The sequence below is a fragment of the Brachyhypopomus gauderio genome, chromosome 15 (genome assembly GCF_052324685.1).
Source record: "Brachyhypopomus gauderio isolate BG-103 chromosome 15, BGAUD_0.2, whole genome shotgun sequence".
In the NCBI taxonomy this organism is placed as follows: domain Eukaryota; kingdom Metazoa; phylum Chordata; class Actinopteri; order Gymnotiformes; family Hypopomidae; genus Brachyhypopomus; species Brachyhypopomus gauderio.
Window position 1 is genome coordinate 17,323,685 of NC_135225.1, and position 26,049 is coordinate 17,349,733.

Consider the following 26,049-nt stretch of genomic DNA (forward strand, 5'->3'; position numbering starts at 1 on the left):
AAGAGGTGGAGATTGAGTAGCTGTGAATAAGAGGTGGAGCTTGAGTAGCTGTGAGTAAAGGGTAGAGATTGAGTAGAAGGGGTGGAGATTGAGTAGCTGTGAATAAAGGGTGGAGATTGAGTAGCTGTGAGTAGGAGGTGGAGATTGAGTAGCTGTGAGTAAAGGGTAGAGATTGAGTAGCTGTGAGTAAAGGGTGGAGATTGAGTAGCTGTGAGTAAGGAGTGGAGATTGAGTAGCTGTGAGTAAAGGGTGGAGCTTGAGTAGCTGTGAGTAAAGGGTGGAGATTGAGTAGCTGTGAGTAAGGAGTGGAGATTGAGTAGCTGTGAATAAAAGGTGGAGATTGAGTAGCTGTGAGTAAAGGGTGGAGATTGAGTAGCTGTGAGTAAGGGGTGGAGATTGAGTAGCTGTGAGTAAAGGGTAGAGATTGAGTAGCTATGAGTAAGGGGTGGAGATTGAGTAGCTGTGAATAAAGGGTGGAGATTGAGTAGCTGTGAGTAGGAGGTGGAGATTGAGTAGCTGTGAGTAAAGGGTAGAGATTGAGTAGCTGTGAGTAAAGGGTAGAGATTGAGTAGCTGTGAGTAAAGGGTGGAGATTGAGTAGCTGTGAGTAAGGGGTGGAGATTGAGTAACTGTGAGTAAGAGGTGGAGATTGAGTAGCTGTGAGTAAAGGGTGGAGATTGAGTAGCTGTGAGTAAAGGGTGGAGATTGAGTAGCTGTGAGTAAGGAGTGGAGATTGAGTAGCTGTGAATAAAGGGTGGAGATTGAGTAGCTGTGAGTAAAGGGTGGAGATTGAGTAGCTGTGAGTGAAGGGTGGAGATTGAGTAGCTGTGAGTGAAGGGTGGAGATTGAGTAACTGTGAGTAAAGGGTGGAGATTGAGTAGCTGTGAGTAAAGGGTGGAGATTGAGTAACTGTGAGTAAAGGGTGGAGATTGAGTAGCTGTGAGTAAAGGGTGGAGATTGAGTAACTGTGAGTAAGAGGTGGATATTGAGTAGCTGTGAGTAAAGGGTGGAGATTGAGTAGCTGTGAGTAAAGGGTGGAGATTGAGTAGCTGTGAGTAAGGAGTGGAGATTGAGTAGCTGTGAATAAAGGGTGGAGATTGAGTAGCTGTGAGTAAAGGGTGGAGATTGAGTAGCTGTGAGTAAGGAGTGGAGATTGAGTAGCTGTGAATAAAGGGTGGAGATTGAGTAGCTATGAGTGAAGGGTGGAGATTGAGTAACTGTGAGTAAGGGGTGGAGATTGAGTAGCTGTGAGTAAAGGGTGGAGATGGAGTAGCTGTGAGTAAGGGGTGGAGATTGAGTAGCTGTGAATAAAGGGTGGAGATTGAGTAACTGTGAGTAAAGGGTGGAGATTGAGTAGCTGTGAGTAAAGGGTGGAAATTGAGTAACTGAGTAAAGGGTGGAGATTGAGTAGCTGTGATTAAGGAGTGGAGATTGCATCAATAATTCAATTGTAGGTAGACACGATGGCATAACTCATAGAATCCTGGTCATTGGCCCTTAGTGTGTTCATGTTTTGAGACTCCAAATCCCACTGGGTTAGGGGAGCGAGAGAGATGAACTGTGCTAGTGCAGCAAAATGCGTCCTGCTTGCTGAGCTATTTCTTTCTGCCCTGGATACAGAGCTGCTATTGTACTGCACTGGACAGATCCCCCTGATCCACATAGTGAGTAGAGAGATCCACACAGGGAGAGGGGAGATCCACCTGATCCACACAGGGAGAAGGCAGATCCACCTGATCCACACAGGGAGAAGGGAGATCCACCTGATCCACACAGGGAGAAGGCAGATCCACCTGATCCACACAGGGAGAATGGAGATCCACCTGATCCACACAGGGAGAAGGGAGATCCACCTGATCCACACAGGGAGAAGGGAGATCCACCTGATCCACACAGGGAGAAGGGAGATCCAACTGATCCACACAGGGAGAAGGGAGATCCACCTGATCCACACAGGGAGAAGGGAGATCCACCTGATCCACACAGGGAGAAGGGAGATCCACCTGATACACAAAGGGAGAAGGCAGATCCACCTGATCCACACAGGGAGAAGGGAGATCCTGCTGCTTAGACAGCTACCTGCTCAAACATGGAGCCAAGCGAGTCAAAGCAAGTGAGTTAAAAGTGGCTTTTAAAAAGTTAAAAGGCTCAGAAGTGCAGTGACTATTTGAAACATTAACAGACTCATGATTTGGGACCTACAATGAGCAGAACTGTACATGTATCAAACCATGAGACAGAAGTTAAAAAGTCCAAAATTATGGTCCAGCTCAATAGTATATCATAAGCCAGTCAAGCATGTAAAAACAAAGGAAGCAAGTGATGTCTCACCTATAATGGTAGAAAGCAGTTATAAATCATATGATGATAAGCTGCAAACTGTGTGTGATTTTTCTCAGTTTAAATGTGTATTAATAGGCATAGTGACTAAAGAGGCTTGAGTTATTACAATGTGCCTAAAGTCCGTTAGTATTGATCACTGTTGAATACCTGCTCTGTGACGTGCATCTCAATCAGGACAGTCCACCAGCACAAACAGTCCCTGGGGGGTGGGGGGATACCATCCCCATGTTTATTTCTGTCTGTCATTATAGACAGACAGACTCACATACTCTATCTATCTATCTATCTATCTATCTATCTATCTATCTATCTATCTATCTATCTATCTATCTATCTATCTATCTATCTATCTATCTATCTATCTATCTATCTATCTATCTATCTGCCGAGTTCTGGGTGAACAAACGAGGTACGGCTTCTAGTATGAACTTCCCATGGAATATTCATTATAATTCAACACAGTAAAATAAATTACGTGTCTTTTTAAAGATTGCCAATGTCCAAAGTCATAAACCACGCTTTTACGGCGGGTTTCTGTTAGCGGTGCTCAAAATGGGGAGCGAGCGCCCCCAAGTGGTATGACAGATTACAAGATAAATTGTCTTTTCAAAACAATTTCAATGTACAAAACTCTATTCCCTTACAACAACAGAAAGAATGCAGTCATTAGATTACTGGTACATTTAAGAAATATGGTGATAATTAGCATCGACATCAGCAAGGATCACTAACTAAGATACGCCCTTTCTCATTCTATACCTGTTTACACGGGAAGAACCTACCAATTTGACATGAATATATGGACTGGGCATTTTTCAGCAGTCATCGACTGTTGTTTATATTTTACACATTTTACAAGGTTAAAATATGCCTAACACATAAGCAGACTATTAGAAAATAATCCGATTACGTTATTTTCATAAAGAAATTTGGATTTGGATACACATACATTTTTATAAGTAATCAGTAATCTGTAACGGAATACATTTAAAAAGTATGCATTCCAGCCCTACATATAAGCAAACGCTAGTTGGAGTCGTGGATACGGGGGTCGAAGATGACCTGGTGAAGCTATCGATGATCGCTGGTGTTTCCTCCACACATTGGATCCTCATCTGCTCCTGAATGCATTTGAATGAGGGATCATATCTGCTTCCTGAAATCTGGGAATTTTCTCCGTGAGCGCGGCATCTTACTTTAACACACACGCACGCACTCTCACGCAAATCAGCATTCTGTCATTGTCTTCATTCGTCTCTGAATCCCTCTCCCCTGTGTGTCCTCTGTCTGTCTCCCAGTGCAGCAATACACGGCTGGGCTTTAATTTACATCTCTGTGTAAAGCGGTCCCAGCCCAGAGCAGCGGAGTGTGAGGATCTGATCAGACTGTCAGCCACACTCGCCCATGTTCCCTATTCACATGAGGGCTCTTCCAGTCTAGCATTAGAGATGTAGCGATCTCAGTTTGTTTGATTTGGATCTCAGAAGATCGGAATAATGTTTCACTAGAAATACAAGAAAACTGCCGTAAAAATGACTGTAGCTGTAGTTATTCTAGTTGAATGTATTTAATGTAGTCTGCTGGTCTTAATGCACAATATGGTGTCATCACTGATTGGTTTTGCATGTGCACTCTGGAATCAGTGTGAGGTTCTTATTAAAGACGTAACTCTGAAGGCTAGCTTCACACAACCACACCACACCTGTTAATACCACCGAGCCACACATTTAGCCCAGTACAACGCGCCGCGCGTCCATGGCGCATCCGGCTGCGCGTTCCGGACCCGCATCTTCTCGGCAGCCCCGCTCAATATTACATGTACATGAATTGTGATGCTAGGTTTCAATCCCGGTTGGGATGACGTAGACAAGTGTGTGTGCGTGTGTGGTTTTGTGTGTGTCGGAGAAAGGAGGGTGTGAGTTAAGGGCGAAATTTGGAGAAAGGAGGCGGAGAGAGAGAAAGATAAATCCGGAGGCTGTACTAACTTGTGCGGTCTGAATCGGATATCGTGATGGTTGGGGAAACGGATGTCCAATATCTTCGCAACACGCGGATATTCTGCACTAATGAAATGAACTGAACATTTGAAGCAACATCACTACGGAGGAAAAAAACGCTGTGCGGATGAATCTCGATTGTTGGAAAGACGCATTCTGTAGGAAACTGGACAAAAAAGGCACAATTATGCTAGTTATACTGTGGTTTATAGAAATAAGAGGCTTCGTGGTTAAATGAAAACGGGCCTGTTCGGCGCGAAAACCCCGGTTCTATAACGAGAGGCGAGGGAGGAGGGGGCGCGAGCGTCGCCGCCGTCGCTCCGGGTCCGCGCACGAGCCCACTGCATGGATTCCAGGCTTCCAGTTTTCAACGACGCTTCGATCTGAGCGCGCGCCTTCTCGTCGGCGCTGACAACCCGGTAACTGGTCCGTCCATCAGACCGCGCGAGGACACGGCGGCGCTCACTCAGCTGCGCGAGCAAAGGGAAGACGCGTCATTTCACCAGTTCGATCGATCCGGTGGAGCTGGGGAGGCACGAGATTCGGTCTCCGTGCGCGCGAGGAAAGCGGCCCTGGAGTATTCTCCCTGGAGTATTCTCCCTGGAGCAGCAGCGCTGATCATAAAGGAGGCAGCGGACGGACAGCGTTCAACACGCGCAGAGAAATTCTCCAGTTATAAATAAACACAATATATTTTGGCGTTTCCAGATTGTCCAGGACACAGATCCAGGTAGGCTACGTGACTTCAGTGCGCCTGTACGTTGGTATTGGTTAGTCAGCGTAATGTGCTCCGGTTGAGGCGACTGGCTGTGCCTCACTGATACTCGATATGTGATTTACACACTGAGCCGCAGTGTTTTAGATGACAGACATTCTCTGTGCTAAAATGAACATCTTCGGCTTCTGAAATCACTCGCCAGAGAGAACGACACCTAATTTGCGTCACGGCTGTTCAGATAATCAAGCACAGGCTAACCGAACCAAATACGCGATAGGGTTATCATTGCCCATTTTGATGATAACGATAGGAGGAATATCAGTAAAATAAGCAGTCGTTGTCTTATTATTACAATTAAAATTGCCACGGTCTACTTAGGAATATCGGTAAAAATTCTGGTGGGTGAAACTTGTAAGTTGCTTTAAGTCCTGCCGAGCATCCATCATGCGAGGTGCCTGGGCGGAGATGAGATAATTAATGACCAGCATGCTGGAGCCAATACCGCGCTGGGCATATGCGTAAAAACGATTCTTGCGCCCTCCGGCTTTTCAGACGAAAGCGCGCGCTTCCTTCAGTGTTGTGTGTCAGCTCTGCCATGTCACTCGGGCTGTCACCCGTTTTTTAAGCGTCTTAACACGTCTCCTTTTCCGCTGGCTTGCGCGATGGAATCGAGCAGGCCGTCGCCGACGCGGAGCGCCAGGTGCCGAGAGTTCGCATATCTATCATTCACACCTCAGTACACACGAACGCTCCCGGGACCCCTTTCTATCTCTTTCAAAATATGTCAACATATAAGAGCGGGCGATCTCGTGGGACTTTATTAGACCTGCTGTGTGGCAGAGCAGTGTGTGTCAAACAAATATCTAATTTAAATGTAAAGCGGATGGTCATGTATGGTAAACCTTTACCCCATGTGTTTAACTGCTGGCTGCCTATTATGGGCAGATGGAACCGATGGACTGTATTTGGATATGGTTCACGTCTGTTGGTCACGTCTGACATGAGTGTAGCACTTGTGTGATTTACAATAGTCAGTCTGTGTGTGAGTTGTGCTCATGTAAGTGTGTGTGCAGGTAGTCGGGGTCAGCAATGCTCGGTGGGAAATGTGACCAATACTGAGCAGCTGACACCAGCCCCCCCTGCCACCACCTGCCCGCCCCTCCCCCACCCTCATCTCCTCCTACTCCGCCATGTCTGTTTATGACCCTCTCAAGTGTCGCCCCGAACGGACCCTTCCTGAAATAGCGTGACAAATCACGGGGAGGACGGGCTTGCGCCCCTCCCACTACATTCTGCCCCTGTTACCCCACGGGCCACACAACTCCCCCAGGCCCCTTTTAAGTGACCACTGCATATAGCCGCCCAAGAAACACCCAACTGGCACCCAGGTGCCGATGACGCCTCTCTCGTTAGAGTTTATGGATATACAGTATGGACGACAGCTCGGCCTGTGCGTACAACACCTATTAGGGCACACTGTATGCAATGCTACTGTGTCACATATAGGCACACCGCACCCAATGTTACTGTATCATGTGTAGGCACACCGTACCCAACGTTACTGTGTCACATGTAGGCACACCATACCCAACGTTACTGTGTCACATGTAGGTACACCGTACCCAATGTTACTGTATCATGTGTAGGCACACCGCACCCAACGTTACTGTGTCACATGTAGGTACACCGTACCCAATGTTACTGTATCATGTGTAGGCACACCGCACCCAACGTTACTGTGTCACATGTAGACACAGGAATGTGTCTACGTGTCTACCTTTCCCAACATTACTGTGTCACATGTAGGCACACCGTACCCAACGTTACTGTGTCACATGTAGGTACACCGTACCCAATGTTACTGTGTCACATGTAGGTACACCGTACCCAATGTTACTGTGTCACGTGTAGGCACACCGTACCCAACGTTACTGTGTCACATGTAGACACAGGAATGTGTCTACGTGTCTACCTTTCCCAACATTACTGTGTCACATGTAGGCACACCGTACCCAACATTACTGTGTTACTTGTAGGCACACCATACCCAACATTACTGTGTCACATGCAGGCACACCGTACCCAATGTTACTGTATCATGTGTAGGCACACCTTAACCAATGTTACTGTGTCAGATGTAGGCACACCGTACCCAATGTTACTGTGTCACATGTAGGCACACCGTACCCAACGTTACTGTGTCACATGTAGGCACACCGTACCCAACGTTACTGTGTCACATGTAGGCACACCGTACCCAACATTACTGTGTCACATGTAGGCACACCGTACCCAACATTACTGTGTCACATGTAGGCACACCGTACCCAATGTTACTGTGTCATGTGTAGGCACACCGTACCCAACGTTACTGTGTCACATGTAGGCACACCGTATCCAATGTTACTGTATCATGTGTAGGCACACCGTACCCAATGTTACTGTGTCATGTGTAGGCACACCGTACCCAATGTTACTGTATCACATGTAGGTACACCGTACCCAACGTTACTATGTCACATGTGGGCACACCATACCCAATGTTACTGTGTCACATGTGGGCACACCGTACCCAACGTTACTGTGTCACATGTGGGCACACCGTACCCAAAGTTACTGTGTCACATGTGGGCACACCATACCCAATGTTACTGTGTCACATGTACAGAGTTGTATAATCCAGGTTCAGAAAGTAAAAGTCCTCACCAGGATTTTGCTCAGGCTTCCTGGATTGTGTTGATTCCACTCATTTTACCTGGATTGCACTAATTAGAAAATCTAGCAAGCTTGAGCAAAATCCTGGTGAGGACTTTTACTTTCTGAACCTGGATTATACAACTCTGCACGTGTAGCCACACCTTACCCAATGTTACTGTGTCACATGTGGCACACCTTACTTGACGTTGCCATGTCACGCGTAGGCACATCTTACGTGACATAGTTTTGTCATGCAACTCCTACACATGGCCCCTCTTCCCAGCACTACCCACAAGGACCTCATTACGAAGGCCTTGTTAGCATGTTAATTAGCCCGTGCTCATGTGCTCATGCATGTCATAGAGTGTGAGCGAATGTGCACAAGGCCAATATTCCGAATCAAAGTGGTTAAAATTAGACTCAACACAGAGTTGAATCAACATTGGCACAACACTTACTGCTGCTATAAAAGACTAACAGTGATCTGACAGAGAGAGAGAGAGAGAGTCCAGGCTGAGCCTGTTGGGACCAGACTGGCTGCTATTGTCATGTAATCACCAGCTTCTATTGCTACATTTGCTATTGGTCTTAAGCTCTGTAGCTTCACCAGCCTGAGGTAGACGTGCATTAGGTTCGGGTGTAACTGACTGTGATTGGTTATTCCCTCTACTAATGACATGTTACCCAGCACGGTCTACTAGAGATTAAATCCAGAGTTTTCCCCTACATCATGAAATTCAAACCACATCTGACTGTCAAGACTTGGAATGATGGGAAAATTAACTTAGTGTGAATATAAATATAATAACCTGAAGAAAATATTGGCCCAAAACGTTAACTTCCTGCTACAAGTATAAGGAACCTGGTAGTGATTGAGCCACAGGAGTTCCCAACATCCTCCTTCACCTTCCACACCTGAACAGAGTTCCCTCCTTTATCAAAGAATCCAGCATCGCTGGCCAGAATCATGAGTGTGAATCACGCCCAATCCCAATTAAATAAACAAAAAATCCATCCAATCAAAATCTTAACGGCCACACAATGGACTCATGCTGGTTATATTAAATAGTTGATATGTTATCAGTCTAAGTATTTCTGACAATATTATGAGTAGCTCTAGTATGTCTATAACACTGACCAACAGCAGATTTCATTACAAGCCAATTACAGAGAACCTGTAAACAAACAGTGGTGTCACACATTCAAATAAAAACTCTATAGTAACAAGTAGCTGACAGCACATTGAGCCACAAGGCACATGTCATGTTATGTTTATTGATTGATTTTTTATTTTTTGATATTTATTTTTTTACCCTTTGATTCCCATTTTAAATGATTTTTTTGAAACACTTAATAAAAAAAAGATTTTATCTTAAAATATGTGACAATACTGTTATACGATGTGCAATAATCAGTTAATGATTGGGTATCACAAAAATCATCATATTTTTTGCCGCATTACCCACTCCAGTAAGAATTCTCTTGTCTTGTCACGGACATGTCAAGCTCTGATACACAGGATAAAGATCGCAACACACTTGGAGCCGGAGCTAAGAATAAAACTGTCGCAAAGACTAGGAAGGTATGGGCTGCCACAGGTCACGTTTAGTGTACATGTAGAGTGTGAGACCAACATAAATTGGAAAAGTCAGAGGTAGGTAATTGAGGTCAGAAGATTTTCTTCACATTCATTTTGAATTATAGACTTGATTTATTGTTTTGTTCTGTTGCATTTTGTCCAGTGAAAATAAACCAGCAAGTAGAGATCAGAGAGTTGTGTGTGGTGACTGTTAAATGAACCTCCACAATGTGTGTACCACAGCTGGTGTGTACCACAGCTGGTGTGTACCACAGCTGGTGTGTACCACAGCTGGTGTGTACCACAGCTGGTGTGTACCACAGCTGGTGTGTACCACAGCTTGTGTGTACCACAGCTGGTGTGTACCACAGCTCGTGTGTACCACAGCTCGTGTGTACCACAGCTGGTGTGTACCACAGCTCGTGTGTGCGAAGCCCAGCATATGTTAGGAGGTCTCCGACAGCGCCAAGCAACCACGCAGCTCTACCTCAGAGAGCATTGACCAACAGTGTTGTGTCATTTGGGTCTTCCAAAGTAGAAGCAGAATTAGACTTGGTGGTGTGCAGCTTCTCAGCCTGGAGGACGAGGCCAGCAGCGTCTGAATGCTTCACAGATCGTGTGGTTTAAGCGGGACTTGCGTGTGTTGCTGTGGACAGACGGCATGTGTTCGCCTCCTCTGGTGCTGCACGCTGACGAAGGAGACAACCACCACGTTTTGACTTCTGTCACGTGTGGGCAGAGGGAGGGACGACCTCAGGATCTCTGCTGAACATCTCAGGGTTCTGGGCAAGGGTCTCACGAGGATCTTCATCCTTTTCCGTTTGTGCCCCACCTCCAGTGTTCCACAGCCAGTCAAGAAGATTTGGGAATACTCTCCTGCAAATTCCACTTTAAACAATACAAGGCACGCTTTATGTTGCGTACATTTATAACAGCAGTTAATTGCTTGTTTGCTGTAGAACTGTTTCATGACCTTCAGATGAGCAAGTGGGTCCTGTAGCCTTGGTGTGATGGAATGACTCTGTTCTGTGGTTACTGGGGTCTTTGTAAGGGGCAGTTTGAGGTGAAGCCAGTGTGGTTAATGCAGAATGGCAGATATGTAGCTTGATCCCCGGATTACCCAAATGCCACACTACCGTCTACATGAACTGCATGGAGTCAGAGGTCTTGGGCTGATCTCAGACCTGCCATTAGGAAGATTGCCTAGAACCTGTGGTTAGAGGCTGATCTCAGACCTGTACTTAATGGGGCTGTTCATATACAGTCGTGCATATATGGGGAGTCCAGAAGAAGTGTTTATGATTGGCAGTAATAACAGCAACTTCAGAGTGTTTACACTGCTGAAGGCGTATTGAGTCATTCTGATTGTCTCTGATTATTGTCTGTCCAATTCATCTGACAGACTTCTCAAGATCTGATATTTCATAATACACCGTCAATCATCTGAGTATATTGTGTTCATCATCTTTACAGTATGTTAGATGAAGTTACTGAGGAGAGAAATGTGTAGAAGTGTGTAGAGCTGTGTAGAAGTGTGTATAGGTGTGCACAGGTGTGTAGAAGTGTGTAGAGTTGTGTAGAGGTGTGCACAGGTGTGTAGAAGTGTGTAGAGGTGTGCACAAGTGTGTAGAGGTGTGTAGAGGTGTGCACAGGTGTGTAGAAGTGTGTAGAGGTGTAGAAGTGTGGAGGTGTGCAGAGGAGTATAGAAGTTTTTATTACTGAAGTACAGCAAGTGATTTTGGAGTGGCTCTGTGGTGGTGAACAGAGTGGGTGGGTAGGAGAAAGAGAGAGAGGGATGTTGAGGTGGAGAGAAGGCATGAGTGGGAGATAGAGAGTGAGGGAGGGGAAGAGAGCGACAGAGAAGCAGAGAGAATGGGTGAGAGGAAGAGAGAGGGAGAAGGAAAAAGGAAAGAGACCAAGGTATGGTGAGTGTGTGTGTCTGGATTTGAGATGGAGGAATGCTTTGAGAGCACGTGTTTATTCAAAGAGTGTAAGACACACAAGTAATACACTCATAACACACTTGTAAGGCCGTAATACACTCACAATGCACTAGTAAAGCCATACTACAGTCTTAATGCACTAGTAAGGCCGTAATACACCCCCCAATATACTTGTAAGGCAGTAATACACTAGGAAGGCTGTAATACACTTGTAAAACACTCAGAAGGCTGTTAAACTCCTGCAATACATTTGTAATACACTCATAAGGCCATTCTAGTACTGTGGGTACATGACTGCGTGTGTTTTTATTGTACTGTTTGTGTTTTTGCAGTTTCCCTCCTATAGTTTAGTATGAGTAGCTCACTCGTCAGGAAATGTGTGTATCTCTCTCCCTCGGCCTACTGAGCTATTTTTAGTGCATCACTTATTCATGGTGACGTCAGCTTCATGCTGAAGTTGGAGGCCGTAAGAATGTGTGTGTGTATGTGTGAATGTGTGTGTGGATGTGTGAATGTGTTAACATGTCTATCTGAGTGTACAGCCTGCCCTGTGTGTGCTCTCATGCATCCCTTGGGTGTGTTTGGAATAATGCGTAAGGTCTTCCTCGCGCTCTGGCATGGGTTTACTTTCTATGTTGCTGTGTTGAATTTCCACTGACTCTCTCTCTCTCTCTCTCTCTCTCTCTCTTTCTCTTTCTCTCTCTCTCTCTCTCTCTCTCTCTCTCTCTCTCTCTCACACACACACACACACACACACACACACACACACACACACACACACACACACACACAACCAAGAGGTCCCCTGCTGCTCAGAGGCCTGGGAGAGTGAGATAGAGACTTTGATGGTTTTTTCTGTACAATACAGGGAGAATCCTCATTGGACTTATCCACTGATAGATGTACGTGCATGTACGGGTATGTGTAAGAGAGATGGATTATTTCTGTCCTCGGGTGTGTATGAGTGTGTGGGGGAGAGAGAGAGAGAGAGAGAGAGAGAGAGAGAGAGAGAGAGAGAGAGAGAGAGAGAGAGAGAAAGGGAGTGAGAGAAATTTTAGTAGGAGGAGCTGCATTGAGTTGGTGTCATTTATGATAAGTGGAGTTATGTAACAAGTGAAGTTTGGAAAAAAGCTTGACTTAAGCTCCTCCCTCTCTCTCTCTCTCTCTCTCTCTCTCTCTCTCTCTCTTTCTCTATCTCTCTCTCCTCATCTGGAATTTGTTTGGATACACACACACACATACACACACACACACCTACACACACACACACACACACACACCTACACACACACACACACACACACACACACACACACACACACACACACACACACACACACACAGCTACCTTCTTGTCTTCCCTGTATGCTCGCTGTTCTTCTCCCTCTTGTATCCAACTGCCTACGGTCTTCATAGCAAAATATTTGCATCTTCCATAAGTGACTATGGACTGTTACCCATCCATCCACCCAGCGGCCAGTCAGCTCTTCAGCCAATGATGAAGATCAGTACAGCGACAACCATGTTCTGTGATATGTGGCAGACCTCACTATTCGAACCGTGTTTTACCTGTGTTACCTGACATGCCACAGTTACCCGCAGATGTGCTTCAAGACCTTTAGCGAATTCATAGTTTAGAACTTATCTACACTGGCAAAGTGGTTAAAAAAGTTACAGGACGTCCGTTCCACAGTCTGACTGTCAGTCTGAACAACACTGCACTTTCTACATAAACTGCACATATAAGCCATATAAGCTCTGTTACTCCCCACGTAAGCACTTTTACTCTTTTATGTAAGCTCTGTTACTCTCCACATAAGCTCTGTTACTCTTTACATAAGCTATGATACTCTCCACATAAGCTCTGTTACTGTTACTCTTTACGTAAGCTCTGCTACTCTCCACATAAGCTCTGTTACTCTACACATAAGCTCTGTTACTCTCCACATAAGCTCTGTTACTCTTTACATAAGCTATGATACTCTCCACATAAGCTCTGTTACTGTTACTCTTTACGTAAGCTCTGTTACTCTCCACATAAGCTCTGTTACTCTACACATAAGCTCTGTTACTTTCCACATAAGCTCTGTTACTCTTTATGTAAGCTCTGTTACACGCCACATAAGCGCTCTTATTCTTCAGTCCACTGTTTTGACCGGACTGAAATAATTTGAGTAGACAACAGCTGCTGTCAGTCTGCCGGTCCGTCCGTGTCATCCCTGTGACACTCCTTTCAAAGGCCTACAAGGCAGGATCACTTTAGTAGTAACACAGCATGGAAGGCCCCACCAACAAGTCTTTGGCTGAATAATGTATCGGAGAGATCCTGACAGAGGAACAGGCCTTGGTGACCTTCCATCTGGAACAGACTCTCACAACCTCTCTGGTGTCTTGCCTATGGCATGCTGATAATTTACGGCTGTCATGTGATTGGCTGGGCCGTCTGCTGTCTGAACACCTGTGTGGTCACCAAGCCCTCAGGAACATCAGTGATTCCTCAGCTCACACTGTGGAAATGTATATATTACTATATTGGGCCGTTGATTTTAGATCTCTTGATGAATATATATGTGTTTAAACTCTTCTGGTCTGCTTATGCCCCTCCTCTTTCGGTATGCTAATGAAAAGGGCGGTAGCTGCGACACTGTAGTTCCCGCCCCCATGCCGTGAGCAGAGAAGCATCCGGCTCCCTGCAAAGCCCATTTGTTAGCTCAGCTGGTGGCTTTGGACACAGCAAGCCTCAACCAGATCTGTGTCAAACACATATCCTGCAGTAGAGGCATATCGATACGCTGGCTAGTCGCCACCTTACTGGGTAAGACAAGTCTGCCATTGCTGGTATGTGCATGGAGGTGTTTGAGCAGGGTTGTGATAAGAGCTCCATGACTGGGGTAAGTACCCATAGCACTGTGGCTGGGATAGGGTTGCCAAACGTGAACACTCATATTCTATTTCTCTAATAATGTGACTTTCATCTGAACTCTGTAGAGAATACTCTGACTTTGCCTGACAACTTTTGATTGGTAGGCACATTGCCAGTGGGAGGGGAAAGAGGGGAATGACCACAAAACTGCTGTGTGTTCCTTGTTACACCGACCACAATTCATCTTACCAGACAAATGGAAACCAAACCAGACACTTAAACACGCAGCCTAAAAATCAGTGTTGTGATGAAAACTGAATGGGTGGCAACCCTAAGTTAGGATTAGTAGTAGTAAACAACAACACCATGGATGGGATGAGTAGTAAGAGTGCGATAAGTATGTCTGCAGTCACACTGCCGGGTTCAGTCTGACCTGCCGGTCTGGCTGAATAAGGTTGAGTGTGATGTCACTGTGATGATCTGTGTGAGCTGTCTGGCTTCGTGCTGGGGAGGAAATATGAGTGTGTGGTAATCAGTGCAGGTCGATACTCCATTATAGGTCTTATAGATTTGACAAGTACCATTTGGGTATAGGACAGGGGTGTCTGTCCCATTTCAGGTGTTCCCCAAAAGCACATTCTGTCTATTTCCTGCTCTAACACCTATTTTTAACTCATGACGTGATTGGTCATTACCGTATGGGTACAGTCAGCTGAGATAGGAGCAGGGACACTAAGATGTGGTGTGTGGGGTTTGGTCCAGGATGAGGGAGCATTGCTCAAGACCAAAGCAGATTTTCAATGTAGAATCTGCACTAATGATGCATTTCATCCCAATCCCTAAATCTGAGATCCTGAATCCCATCCCCAATAACCAGGAGAAAAGGATCATTTACTACCAGGGGCAGCTCATCCTACCACCTGTGTAATGATCACTCAAATTACTCTTTACATTTTATGGTAAAGAATATGTTTATAAATGTTATTTTACTGAAAGGTCTATGACAGATTTCATAATGTGATAATACTGTACTTCTAAATCTCTCTCTCTCTCTCTCTCTCTCTCTCTCACACACACACACACACACACACACACTCACACACACACACACACATGTGCATGTGTATTTTTATTAGAGTGGTCCCTTACACTCGGCCATGTTACTACGGCAACGGGCCCAGGCTCCCCGAGCCGGAGCAGACAATTCAGACTGGAGGGAGAAATACCCCGGCAACCAGCCGCTCACGAGCTGCTCCCCGGCAACCAGCCGCTCATGAGCTACTCCCCGGCAACCAGCCGTTCACGAGCTGCAGCTCTGATGAGCAATTTATGGCTGAGAGCCACAGAACGGCACAGCAAATTAAAGTTACACTCTGTAAGATTGTCAGATCTCCTCTCTCAGCTGAGCACAAGAACACATAGTGCTCACCAGCAGTCAGGGTTAAAATCATCACAGTACAATCCACAGAGGCCCGTAAGTACTGTAGGTGGTGCAGTCAGGAGGTGCAGATAGGTAAACAGATTATTATAATGAATAAAAATCCCAAGTTTGCCCAGCCCAAGTTTGCCCTCTGCTGTTCCAATGTACCATAAGACTGTGACAAACATCTAACCCCAGTAGTTACCTCTGCCAAACCATAAATACCTAACAGATCATGTTTAATATTGTGTACCCTGAGATATGACCAACCAAATGAAAATAATGACCATTCAGTGGGTGTTTGTCAAAGCACTGTCTGATCTAGAAAGACTTTTGCCCAAATGACACAGGCCTTTAAGTGTTAACCATGTTGTGGTGTTTATACTGCAGTCATAGACTGTAGCAATGCAATAGCAGTGCAGTTCATCCGGTTCTGGTTCAGATGAATTCAAGAGCCAGAAGAAATATATACAACACGCATGGTCATAACCAAATTTAAATGGAACATGCTGAAATATTTAACAGAGAGCAGCTTTGTAGTGTCGCATTACAGGGGTGTTGTTGTTTTCTCTCACTGAGGGCTGGTGTTTGGTGGTGTTGGGGTACTGAGGCAGCTGTCTGCAGCACTTCATGTCTGGGGGTTCAGTGCTCTGGCAGTCTGCACCGGTGTTCAGCTCTCTGTGTCTTTGCATTGCTCAGGTACAAGCTCAGGCACTTCTGCGAATCCCCACGGCATGTGATGCACACTGGGGAACAGCCCTGCTGAGTATCATCCTACCAAGGGTTTATCTAACTGGCTGAATTCTGACCAGACTGCCATGGCTTAAACTAGAGGAATCCCACCAGTTCTCATTTATGAAGATCTTCTTTTTTCCCTACAGATTTCACTCCTGGCTCCGGCGTGTGTAAATATTTATGTGGGTAACGTTTATGTATTGAAGCTGTAAATGTGATTTGTGTGTCAGATCCCTGGCTGCTGTTGATGGGAAGGGATCAGTTTGGCGCCTTCTAACGTATACTGTGCACTGGCTCCTAGTATGAACTACAGTCTAACCCACCACCCCCATTACACCCCACACACAGCAGTGTGGTAATGACACACAGTGGTGCGGTAATGACATTGGTGAAGTGATGATTCACAGTCATGTGGTATTGACACAGTGGTGTTGACATGAAGAGAGGTGGTAATGACACTTTGGTGTGGTAATGACACACAGTGGTGTGGTAATGACACACAGTGGTGCGGTAATAACATTGGTGAAGTGATGATTCACAGTCATGTGGTATTGACACAGTGGTGTTGACATGAAGAGAGGTGGTAATGACACTTTGGTGTGGTAATGACACACAGTGGTGTGGTAATGACACACAGTGGTGCGGTAATGACATTGGTGAAGTGATGATTCACAGTCATGTGGTATTGACACGGTGGTGTTGACATGAAGAGAGGTGGTAATGACACTTTGGTGTGGTAATGACACACAGTAGTGTGGTAATGACACACAGTGGTGCAGTAATAACATTGGTGAAGTGATGATTCACAGTCATGTGGTATTGACACAGTGGTGTTGACATGAAGAGAGGTGGTAATGACACTTTGGTGTGGTAATGACACACAGTGTGTGGTAAAGGCACACAGTGGTGTGGTAATAACATTGGTGAAGTAATGATTCACAGTCATGTGGTATTGACGCAGTGGTGTTGACATGAAGAGAGGTGGTAATGACACTTTGGTGTGGTAATGACACACAGTGTGTGGTAATGGCACACAGTGGTGGGGTAATGACAGATTAGTGTGGTAATAACATAGGTGAAGTAATGATACACAGTGGTATGGTAAAGACATGAAGAGGTGTGGTAATGACACAATGGTGCAATAATGACATTGGTGAAGTAATGATTCACAGTGATGTTGTAATAACACAGTGGTGGTATTACACAGATTGGTGTGGTAATGATATGAAGAGGTGTGGTAATTGCACACAGTGGTGTGGTAATGACACAGTGGTGCGGTAATAACTTAAAGAGGTGTGGTAATGGCACAGTGGTGCGTTAAAGACACACAGTGGTGTGGTAAAGACACAGTGGTGCGTTAATGACACACAGTGGTGTGGTAAATACAGTGGTGCAGTAATGACACACAGTGGTGTGGTAATGACACAGTGGTGCAGTAATGACACAGTGGTGCGGTTATGACACACAGTGGTGTGGTAATGACACACAGAGGTGAGGTAAAGACACAGTGGTGCGGATATGACACACAGTGGTGTGGTAATGACACACAGAGGTGTGGTAATGACACACAGAGGTGTGGTAAAGTCACAGTGGTGTGGTAATTGCACACAGTGGTGTGGTAATGACACAGTGGTGCGGTAATAACTTAAAGAGGTGTGGTAATGGCACAGTGGTGCGTTAAAGACACACAGTGGTGTGGTAAAGACACAGTGGTGCGTTAATGACACACAGTGGTGTGGTAAATACAGTGGTGCAGTAATGACACGCAGTGGTGTAGTAAAGACACAGTGGTGCAGTTATGACACAGTGGTGCGGATATGACACACAGTGGTGTAGTAAAGACACAGTGGTGCAGTTATGACACAGTGGTGCGGTTATGACACACAGTGGTGTGGTAATGACACACAGAGGTGTGGTAAAGTCACAGTGGTGTGTTAATGACACACAGAGGTGTGGTAAAGACACAGTGGTGCGGATATGACACACAGTGGTGTAGTAAAGACACAGTGGTGCAGTTATGACACAGTGGTGTGGTAAAGACACAGTGGTGTGGTAATGACAAAGTGGTGCAGTAATGACAAACAGTGGTGTGGTAAAGACTCTGGTGCAGTAATGACACACAGTGGTGTGGTAAAGACACAGTGGTGCGGATATAACACACAGTGGTGTGGTAAAGACATAGTGGTGCGGTAATAACACACAGAGGTGTGGTAAAGACACAGTGGTGTGGTAATGACAAAGTGGTGCAGTAATGACACACAGTGGTGCGGTAGTGACACCGTGGTGTGGTAAAGACATGGTGTGGTAATGACACACAGTGGTGTGGTAAAGACACAGTGGTGCGGATATGACACACAGTGGTGTAGTAAAGACACAGTGGTGTGGTAATGACTCACAGAGGTGTGGTAAAGACACAGTGGTGTGGTAATGACTCACAGAGGTGTGGTAAAGACACAGTGGTGTGGTAATGACACACAGAGGTGTGGTAAAGACACAGTGGTGTGGTAATGACTCACAGAGGTGTGGTAAAGACACAGTGGTGTGGTAATGACACACAGTGGTGTGGTAAAGACACAGTGGTGTGGTAATGACACACAGAGGTGTGGTAAAGACACAGTGGTGTGGATATGACACAGAGGTGTGGTAAAGACACAGTGCTGTGGTAATGACACACAGTGGTGTGGTAAAGACACAGTGCTGTGGTAATGAAACACAGTGTGTGATAGTATAATGACTGAGGAGTCCTAAGATGCCACTGAACTGTGCCGCCCCCTCTGTCATGCTCATACGTTACATAACCATCTCCTGTCTCTCAGTTTGCTGTGGCACAGAATATGACATTTGTTCAGTGTTTTGGGTGACTAAAATATGGCATTCAGATTCCTTCCCTGTCTGAGTTATGAAATAAAGCCCAATTCATTAACAATTACATGATGAACTGTAGCTATCAGGTGCATCTTATTTAATTTTCCCAGCCTGTATGTAGCGTGTTATGCCAATGCCAGTCTGGCATCGATCATGACTGGCATTGATCATGGCTGTGATCTGACAGACTTCAGCGAGGCCTTCTTCAGCACTGCTGCTGTTACTGTGAGTTGAACTTTCCTCATCAGGTGATTTGATCCCCCTACATCTCTCATCCAGCTTCTGCTGCTCTTTTAACGACAGAAACCGAAATCATTATAGCACAGAGAGGTGTCCTGCTCCCATGTTTTAGAAAGGGATTTGTGTTGCATGTGTTCTGGAGAAACAAGGCTGGTTTGTACATGTGCTGGATTTTGGCAGTTCTCCTGTTGAATAGTTCCATACAAATTTCTCATTATTCCTCATAACCCTCATTTGTCCAATGTAGATGTGTGTGTCTGGAGGTGTGTTGGTTTGTCAACATGCTAACAACAGTGAATCACTGAATCACTCTCTGTAACACGCTGTGAGACACTTAAGTGAGTTTGAACATCTCCCATCCAGCACTGCCAACAGAGAGAGGGAGAGAGAAAGAGAGAGAGAGATTGAGAGATGAGGCCTGAGGTTAGTGAGTCAGTTTTTTATGCTGTCCTGCTTTCCTCTGCTTCTCACTCTCCCTGTCTTTCCTTTTCCTCGTACCCTGCCTCGACACAAAGGGCAAACAGGAAGGAGAGTGAGACAGGGAGAGAGAGGGGATGCGTGTAGAAAGAGTGAGACGGGGAGAGAGAGGGGAGGCGTGTGGAGAGAGTGAGACAGGGAGAGAGAGGGGATGCATGTGGAGATGTGGAGAGAGGGAGGGAGAAGTGCAGAGACAAAGGAAGAGAAGGATCTTGGGATAGGAGAGGAGGAGAGGGAGGTCAGTCTAGACGGAGAGGAGGAGAGGGAGGTCAGTCTAGACAGAGAGGAGGAGAGGGAGGTCAGTCTAGACGGAGAGGAGGAGAGAGAGGTCAGTCTAGACAGAGAGGATGAGAGGGAGGTCAGTCTAGACAGAGAGAAGAAGAGAGAGGGCAGTCTAGACAGAGAGGAGGAGAGGGAGGTCAGTCTAGACAGAGAGGATGAGAGGGAGGTCAGTCTAGACAGAGAGGAGGAGAGGGAGGTCAGTCTAGACAGAGAGGAGGAGAGGGAGGTCAGTCTAGACAGAGAGGAGGAGAGGGAGGTCTGTCTAGACAGGGAGAAGAAGAGAGAGGGCAGTCTAGACAGAGAGGAGGAGAGGGAGGTCAGTCTAGACAGAGAGGAGGAGAGGGAGGTCAGTCTAGACAGAGAGGAGGAGAGGGAGGTCTGTCTAGACAGAGAGAAGAAGAGAGAGGGCAGTCTAGACAGAGAGGAGGAGAGGGAGGTCAGTCTAGACAGAGAGGAGGAGAGGGAGGTCTGTCTAGACAGAGAGGAGGAAAGGGTGGTCAGGCTAGACGGATGTTCTCTGCCTTAGGCTAGAGTCTACTGCTTTCCAAAGCTGTATTTCTCTCATTTGACCACATTAGGCCCTCTGTTTCTTTACTGGGTTTATTTACTCACAGCTCTGTAGGAGTGTATGTGTGTGTCTAGATGTATGTGTGTATGTGTGTGTTTTGTTAGGACTGTTTGACATCAAATATAATTCAGAAACTTTATGCAAGATATTGATTGTGGGTGGGGGTGTTTGATTCAGGTGCGACGTTGTTTTTTTATTCATGGCCCTGTGAAATAATATTAAATAATTTGTGTTTTTATTTATTATTTAATCTTTAATCAAATTTAAAATTGTGTTGGTTTTGAAAAGGTTTAAAAGTCACAAGGTTCTCTGTATATTAAAATCTTCAGGTTTCAAGACACATAAATATACAACGGAGCTGATTCTCTAACATACTTGGTAATATGACAGTTTGTGCGCTCCTTGGGGAGTGAAGTCATGGCTATATTATTACCTGGACCTACCAGGTGAGCTAGACTTGGTCTCTGGCCCTGCCCCATCACCCAGCACATTAAGTGAGGCTACCAGGTCTCTTGCTCACTTATGGCAACCCAGTATGTTCTTATTGACATGTACCTCACACATACACATTTTGGGCATAAAAGGAGAGTGCATGCTCACTGCATTGAGTTGTACTGTAATAAAGTTTCAATGTTCCCTGTAGGCCCTCCCCTGACACACTTCTTTAACTAATAATGAGTCTGATTATCCTAGTGGAGTGTAGGGAGTTAGGGCCCTGTGTGGGTCTAGGCGTGGAGTGAACCTCCAGAGTGTTGAGTGTTGTGTGGGTCTAGGTGTGGAGTGAACCTACAGGGTGTTGAGTGTGGTAACATGTTGCTCTATATAATGGAAATCTTGAATTGGACTTGCCTTGAATGTACACCATATGGCCAAAGTTATGTTGTCCCCAGACCATCACACATATATGTCCTGCAGGACATCCATTCCTCCACTCTGAACCTCTTTTTGCAGATGAAATTTCCTCCACTCTTCTGGGAAGCCTTTCCCCTGAATTGTGGAGTGTATCTGTGGGAATTTGCGCCCGTTCAACCCAAATAGCATTTGTGAGGTCACACATTGAGGTTGGATGAGACGTTCTGGCATACACTCGACATTCATCCCAAAGGTGTGTAGAGGAGTTGAGGTCAGGGGTGTGTAGGCCACAGGAGTGCCACCACACCACACTCATCATGATTTCATGGCCTTTGCTTTGTGCACACGCACAGTCACCCAGGAACAGGAAGTGGGGACACTGCTGCCAGGATGTTGGATAGAATGTATTTGTTTAAAATGTTTAACATTTTTAAAAATGCCTTAATATTTTAATACTAACTTTAGCCTTCATGGTGTTTCACTGAAACACAGTCCCAAATTATCCTTCCTCCTCCTAACTTTACTGCTCGCAGTATACATTTCAGTAGCTAGAATTCTGGGATCTGCCAAACCCAGAATCTTCTACCAGACTGCCAGACAGATATGCCAGTTCTCTCCTGGAGAGATCAAAAACTGCACCTGGGAGCCATGGAGATGTGACTGAAGAGCCCATCACCATTGGCTCTCCTGCTAAGATTGTGTTTAGTTGTTTACTGTGCCGACGTTAAATTGGTTCTCACTGAATGATCTGTGAACCTCTGCCAAACATTTTAGCAATTTCTTATGGCTTCTAAGCTACTTTTATACGTTTTATAGGAAGTTAAAGTTAAAAGCAAAAGTAACTTTATTCATTATGTGTTATTGGTTTACCATCTGCTATGACCTGAGGAGGGAGGCAGGGCTCCACTTCTGAGTCCTGGTGTTTCTCCAGGTTTCTTCCTCCTGCTCTCAGGGACCTTCACACCCTCACCTGGGCTTGCTCATTAGGTCCCTGGACCTGGATCCTGGACCTGGATTCCATGAATATTTTATTTTTCTGAAGCTGCTTTGTCACATGTTGTAAAACAATACAATACAAATACATTTGAATTTGGAAACTGAATTTGCATCATGATTCAGTCCAGAGAACATGCTCTCACTGCTGCAGAGTCCAGTGGTGGTGAGTTTCACGCCAGTCTTCCAGTCTTGCTGATGCCTGGCATTGTATGCTGCTCAGTCCTGGGAAGTCCATTTCACAAAACTGTTCACGTTTTTACAGTGGTTGTTTAGAACTCAGTAGTGAGTCATGAAACAGTAGGGAGTGCTGCATGCTTCAGTACTCAGTGGGCCCACTCTAAGGGTCAGCATAGTGTACTGCTAAATGCTCACAATCACACTTATGGGCCTCTGCCACCGCCATGTTTAAAGTCACTGAGTTTTTCAATATAACCCATTATATGGCCGATGTTTATCTATGCATAACGATGTACGGTAATTTATTGTACATTGAGAGGGCTATCCACATCTGGCCATGTAGTGTGTGTAGCTAAGTAGTTGGCTTGTTAGCACGGGCATGTCAAACTTTAATCATGAAGGAGCATACCTGTTTCAGATTTTCACTGGGGAATCATGTGCACCAGCAGATGTTAACATCAAACCATACATGGTCCAGGAGGCCTGTTGTCAACCTAGTGCTGCGTTCTCTGAAATGCGGGATTAGCCTCAATGCTAACAGTGGAATCTCCTTTGGCCAAAGGCTTGAAAGCATTAAGGAATCCAGCACACCTTTTAAGCAATGAAGCAACAAAACAAAAATTAACAAAATTTGCTTGAATGCTAGGACTTCTTGAACTTGATAACAGCATTATTACGCTATGTGCTTTATATCAGCAGTCTGAGAACCCCATTTGCCTCTCTCCTCTTCCTGCTGCAGTCTTTGGAAATGCACAATGAGACACAGGAATGAATGTGTGTTAGTGTCTTCATTTTTTAGCTTACCGCTGTAACAGAAGTTGAATTGGCTATGGCTACATTTCTATTTGTCTCTCTCTTTGCACACACCCCCACATACACCCACAACCCCCCACACACACACCCACAACCCCACACACATTTACTCTGCCCCTGCTATGTTTTTTTTTTTTTGTCAGCGTGTTGTTTTGTACATTGCTTACTCTGCCAACACTGACTTGCTGAGTGAGGGTTTAGGGGTTTCATGGGCCGCTCATTCCCCCTTTCTCCTGCAGCACTTTTATGGAGGATCGATTGCATCACACTGTTCTTTACACACTTTAAAGATGTATACTTTTATATGCGCATATAAAGATATTCCATAATCATAAAATGGTGTATCTCTTGAGGCACATGTGTTCCTACATCATACGTCCTGCTGCAGGAGAATGGGTAGGATTGCACCCTTAGGTCAAGCCCTGTGAAACCAGAACACTGCGTCCTGTTTTTCATACCTCAGATGTACTTGGCAACTTCATACAAAGTCACATGAGTCATGTTTACAAAATAATACAAGTACATGTTTTATACGGTTTGACATATATCAACTCTTTGCTTGTCTTGCAGGTGGCGAGTGTGGAATCAAAGAAACTCTAGTGCTGGATCTCAGAAGGACCCTCAGAGAAGACGGACCTCTAGGACAACGAAGGTTGCATGGAGCGCTCAACGACGACACAGCCAGGGACTTCCGCCTGCCTCTGGTTGGGCTTGGTCTCTGTGGCAGCGACATTCCTGTGTGTGGAAGCTCGAGCCACAACAGGTTCAACGCCTCCTGGCAATGTCACATGCACGGAAGTTCCGTCAAAATGCAAACCTGGTATTATCCTTCCCATCTGGTACCCTGAAGACCCGTCCATGGGCGACAAGATTGCCCGAGTCATTGTGTACTTCGTCGCCATGATCTACATGTTTCTCGGCGTGTCCATCATCGCAGACCGCTTCATGGCGGCGATCGAGGTCATCACGTCACAGGAGAAGGAGATCACTCTCAAGCGTCCCAATGGAGAAACAACGACCACCACCATCCGCGTTTGGAATGAGACCGTATCCAACCTCACACTCATGGCACTGGGCTCCTCCGCCCCAGAGATCCTCCTCTCCGTTATTGAGATCTGCGGCCATGAGTTCCATGCCGGTGAGCTTGGGCCCTCCACTATCGTGGGCAGTGCGGCCTTCAACATGTTCGTGATCATTGGCCTGTGCGTGTCTGTGATCCCCGAGGGCGAGGTGCGCAAAGTGAAGCACCTGCGCGTGTTCTTCGTCACGGCCGCATGGAGCGTGTTCGCCTACATCTGGCTCTACATGATCCTGGCCGTGTTCTCGCCCAACGTGGTGCAAGTATGGGAGGGGCTGCTCACGCTCGCTTTCTTCCCCGTCTGCGTGGTGCTGGCCTGGGTGGCCGACCGGCGGCTCCTCTTCTACAAGTTCATGCACAAGAAGTATCGCATGGACAAGCATCGCGGAGTGATCATTGAGACGGAGGGAGAGCGCTCCAAGGGCATCGAGATGGATGGCAAGATGGTGAACTCGCATTTTGTAGAAGGCAGTGCGGCCAGCAACCTGATAGGACTGATGGAGGGCAAGGAAGTGGACGAATCTCGCCGTGACATGATCCGGATACTGAAGGATCTGAAACAGAAGCACCCGGAGAAGGAGCTGGACCAGCTGGTGGAAATGGCCAACTACTACGCACTGTCGCACCAGCAGAAGAGCCGCGCCTTTTACCGCATCCAGGCCACGCGCATGATGACGGGGGCGGGCAACATCCTGAAGAAGCATGTGGCTGACCAGGCTAAGAGGAGCATCAGCGTGCAAGAGATCCACGTTGAGGAGACGGAGGACTTTGTCACGCGGATTTCCTTCGAGCCAGCCTCATACCAGTGCTTGGAGAACTGCGGCGCTGTCCTGCTGACGATGGTGCGTAAGGGTGGCGACATTGCCAAAACGATCTATGTGGACTACAAGACAGAGGACGGTTCGGCGAACGCCGGCGCAGACTATGAGTTCACTGAAGGCACTGTGGTTTTCAAACCCGGCGAGATCATCAAGGAGATCACAATTGGCATCATTGATGATGACATCTTTGAGGAGGATGAGCACTTTTTCGTGCGTCTCAGCAATGTGCGCATGTTGGAGGTGGAGGACGAAGTCCTGTCAGCCAACAGCCTACCGTACCCAAAGGCAATGCTTGGCTATCCTGCCCTCGCTACGATCACCATCCTGGACGACGACCATGCTGGCATATTCACGTTTGAGAGCGAGTCCATGCATGTGAGCGAGAGCGTGGGCGTGATGGAGGTGAAGGTGCTGCGCACATCTGGAGCAAGAGGAACCGTCATTGTCCCGTACCGTACCGTGGAGGGACTCGCCAAGGGAGGTGGGGAGGACTTTGAAGACACCTACGGGGAGCTGGAGTTCAAAAACGATGAAACCTGGTAAGGTAACTGCCGCACACTGTTCTACAATGGGGTTTGTGGTAAGA

The 26,049-nt window shown here is 46.2% G+C and overlaps 1 protein-coding gene across 1 annotated transcript; it reads left to right on the top strand.

Annotated features, from left to right (window-relative positions):
• The first annotated feature begins 4,079 nt into the window (after window positions 1-4,079).
• On the top strand, window positions 4,080-26,049 carry slc8a3 (solute carrier family 8 member 3). The gene is made up of 2 exons (XM_076975327.1): window positions 4,080-5,069; window positions 24,135-26,049. The coding sequence occupies exon 2, from the start codon at window positions 24,222-24,224 to the stop codon at window positions 26,004-26,006; it is 1,785 nt and encodes a 594-aa protein (XP_076831442.1). The 5' UTR covers window positions 4,080-5,069; window positions 24,135-24,221; the 3' UTR covers window positions 26,007-26,049.

Coding starts and splice junctions, on each gene's coding strand:
- slc8a3 (XM_076975327.1), top strand. CDS start 24,222: ATGGAGCGCTCAACGACGACACAGCCAGGGACTTCCGCCTGCCTCTGG.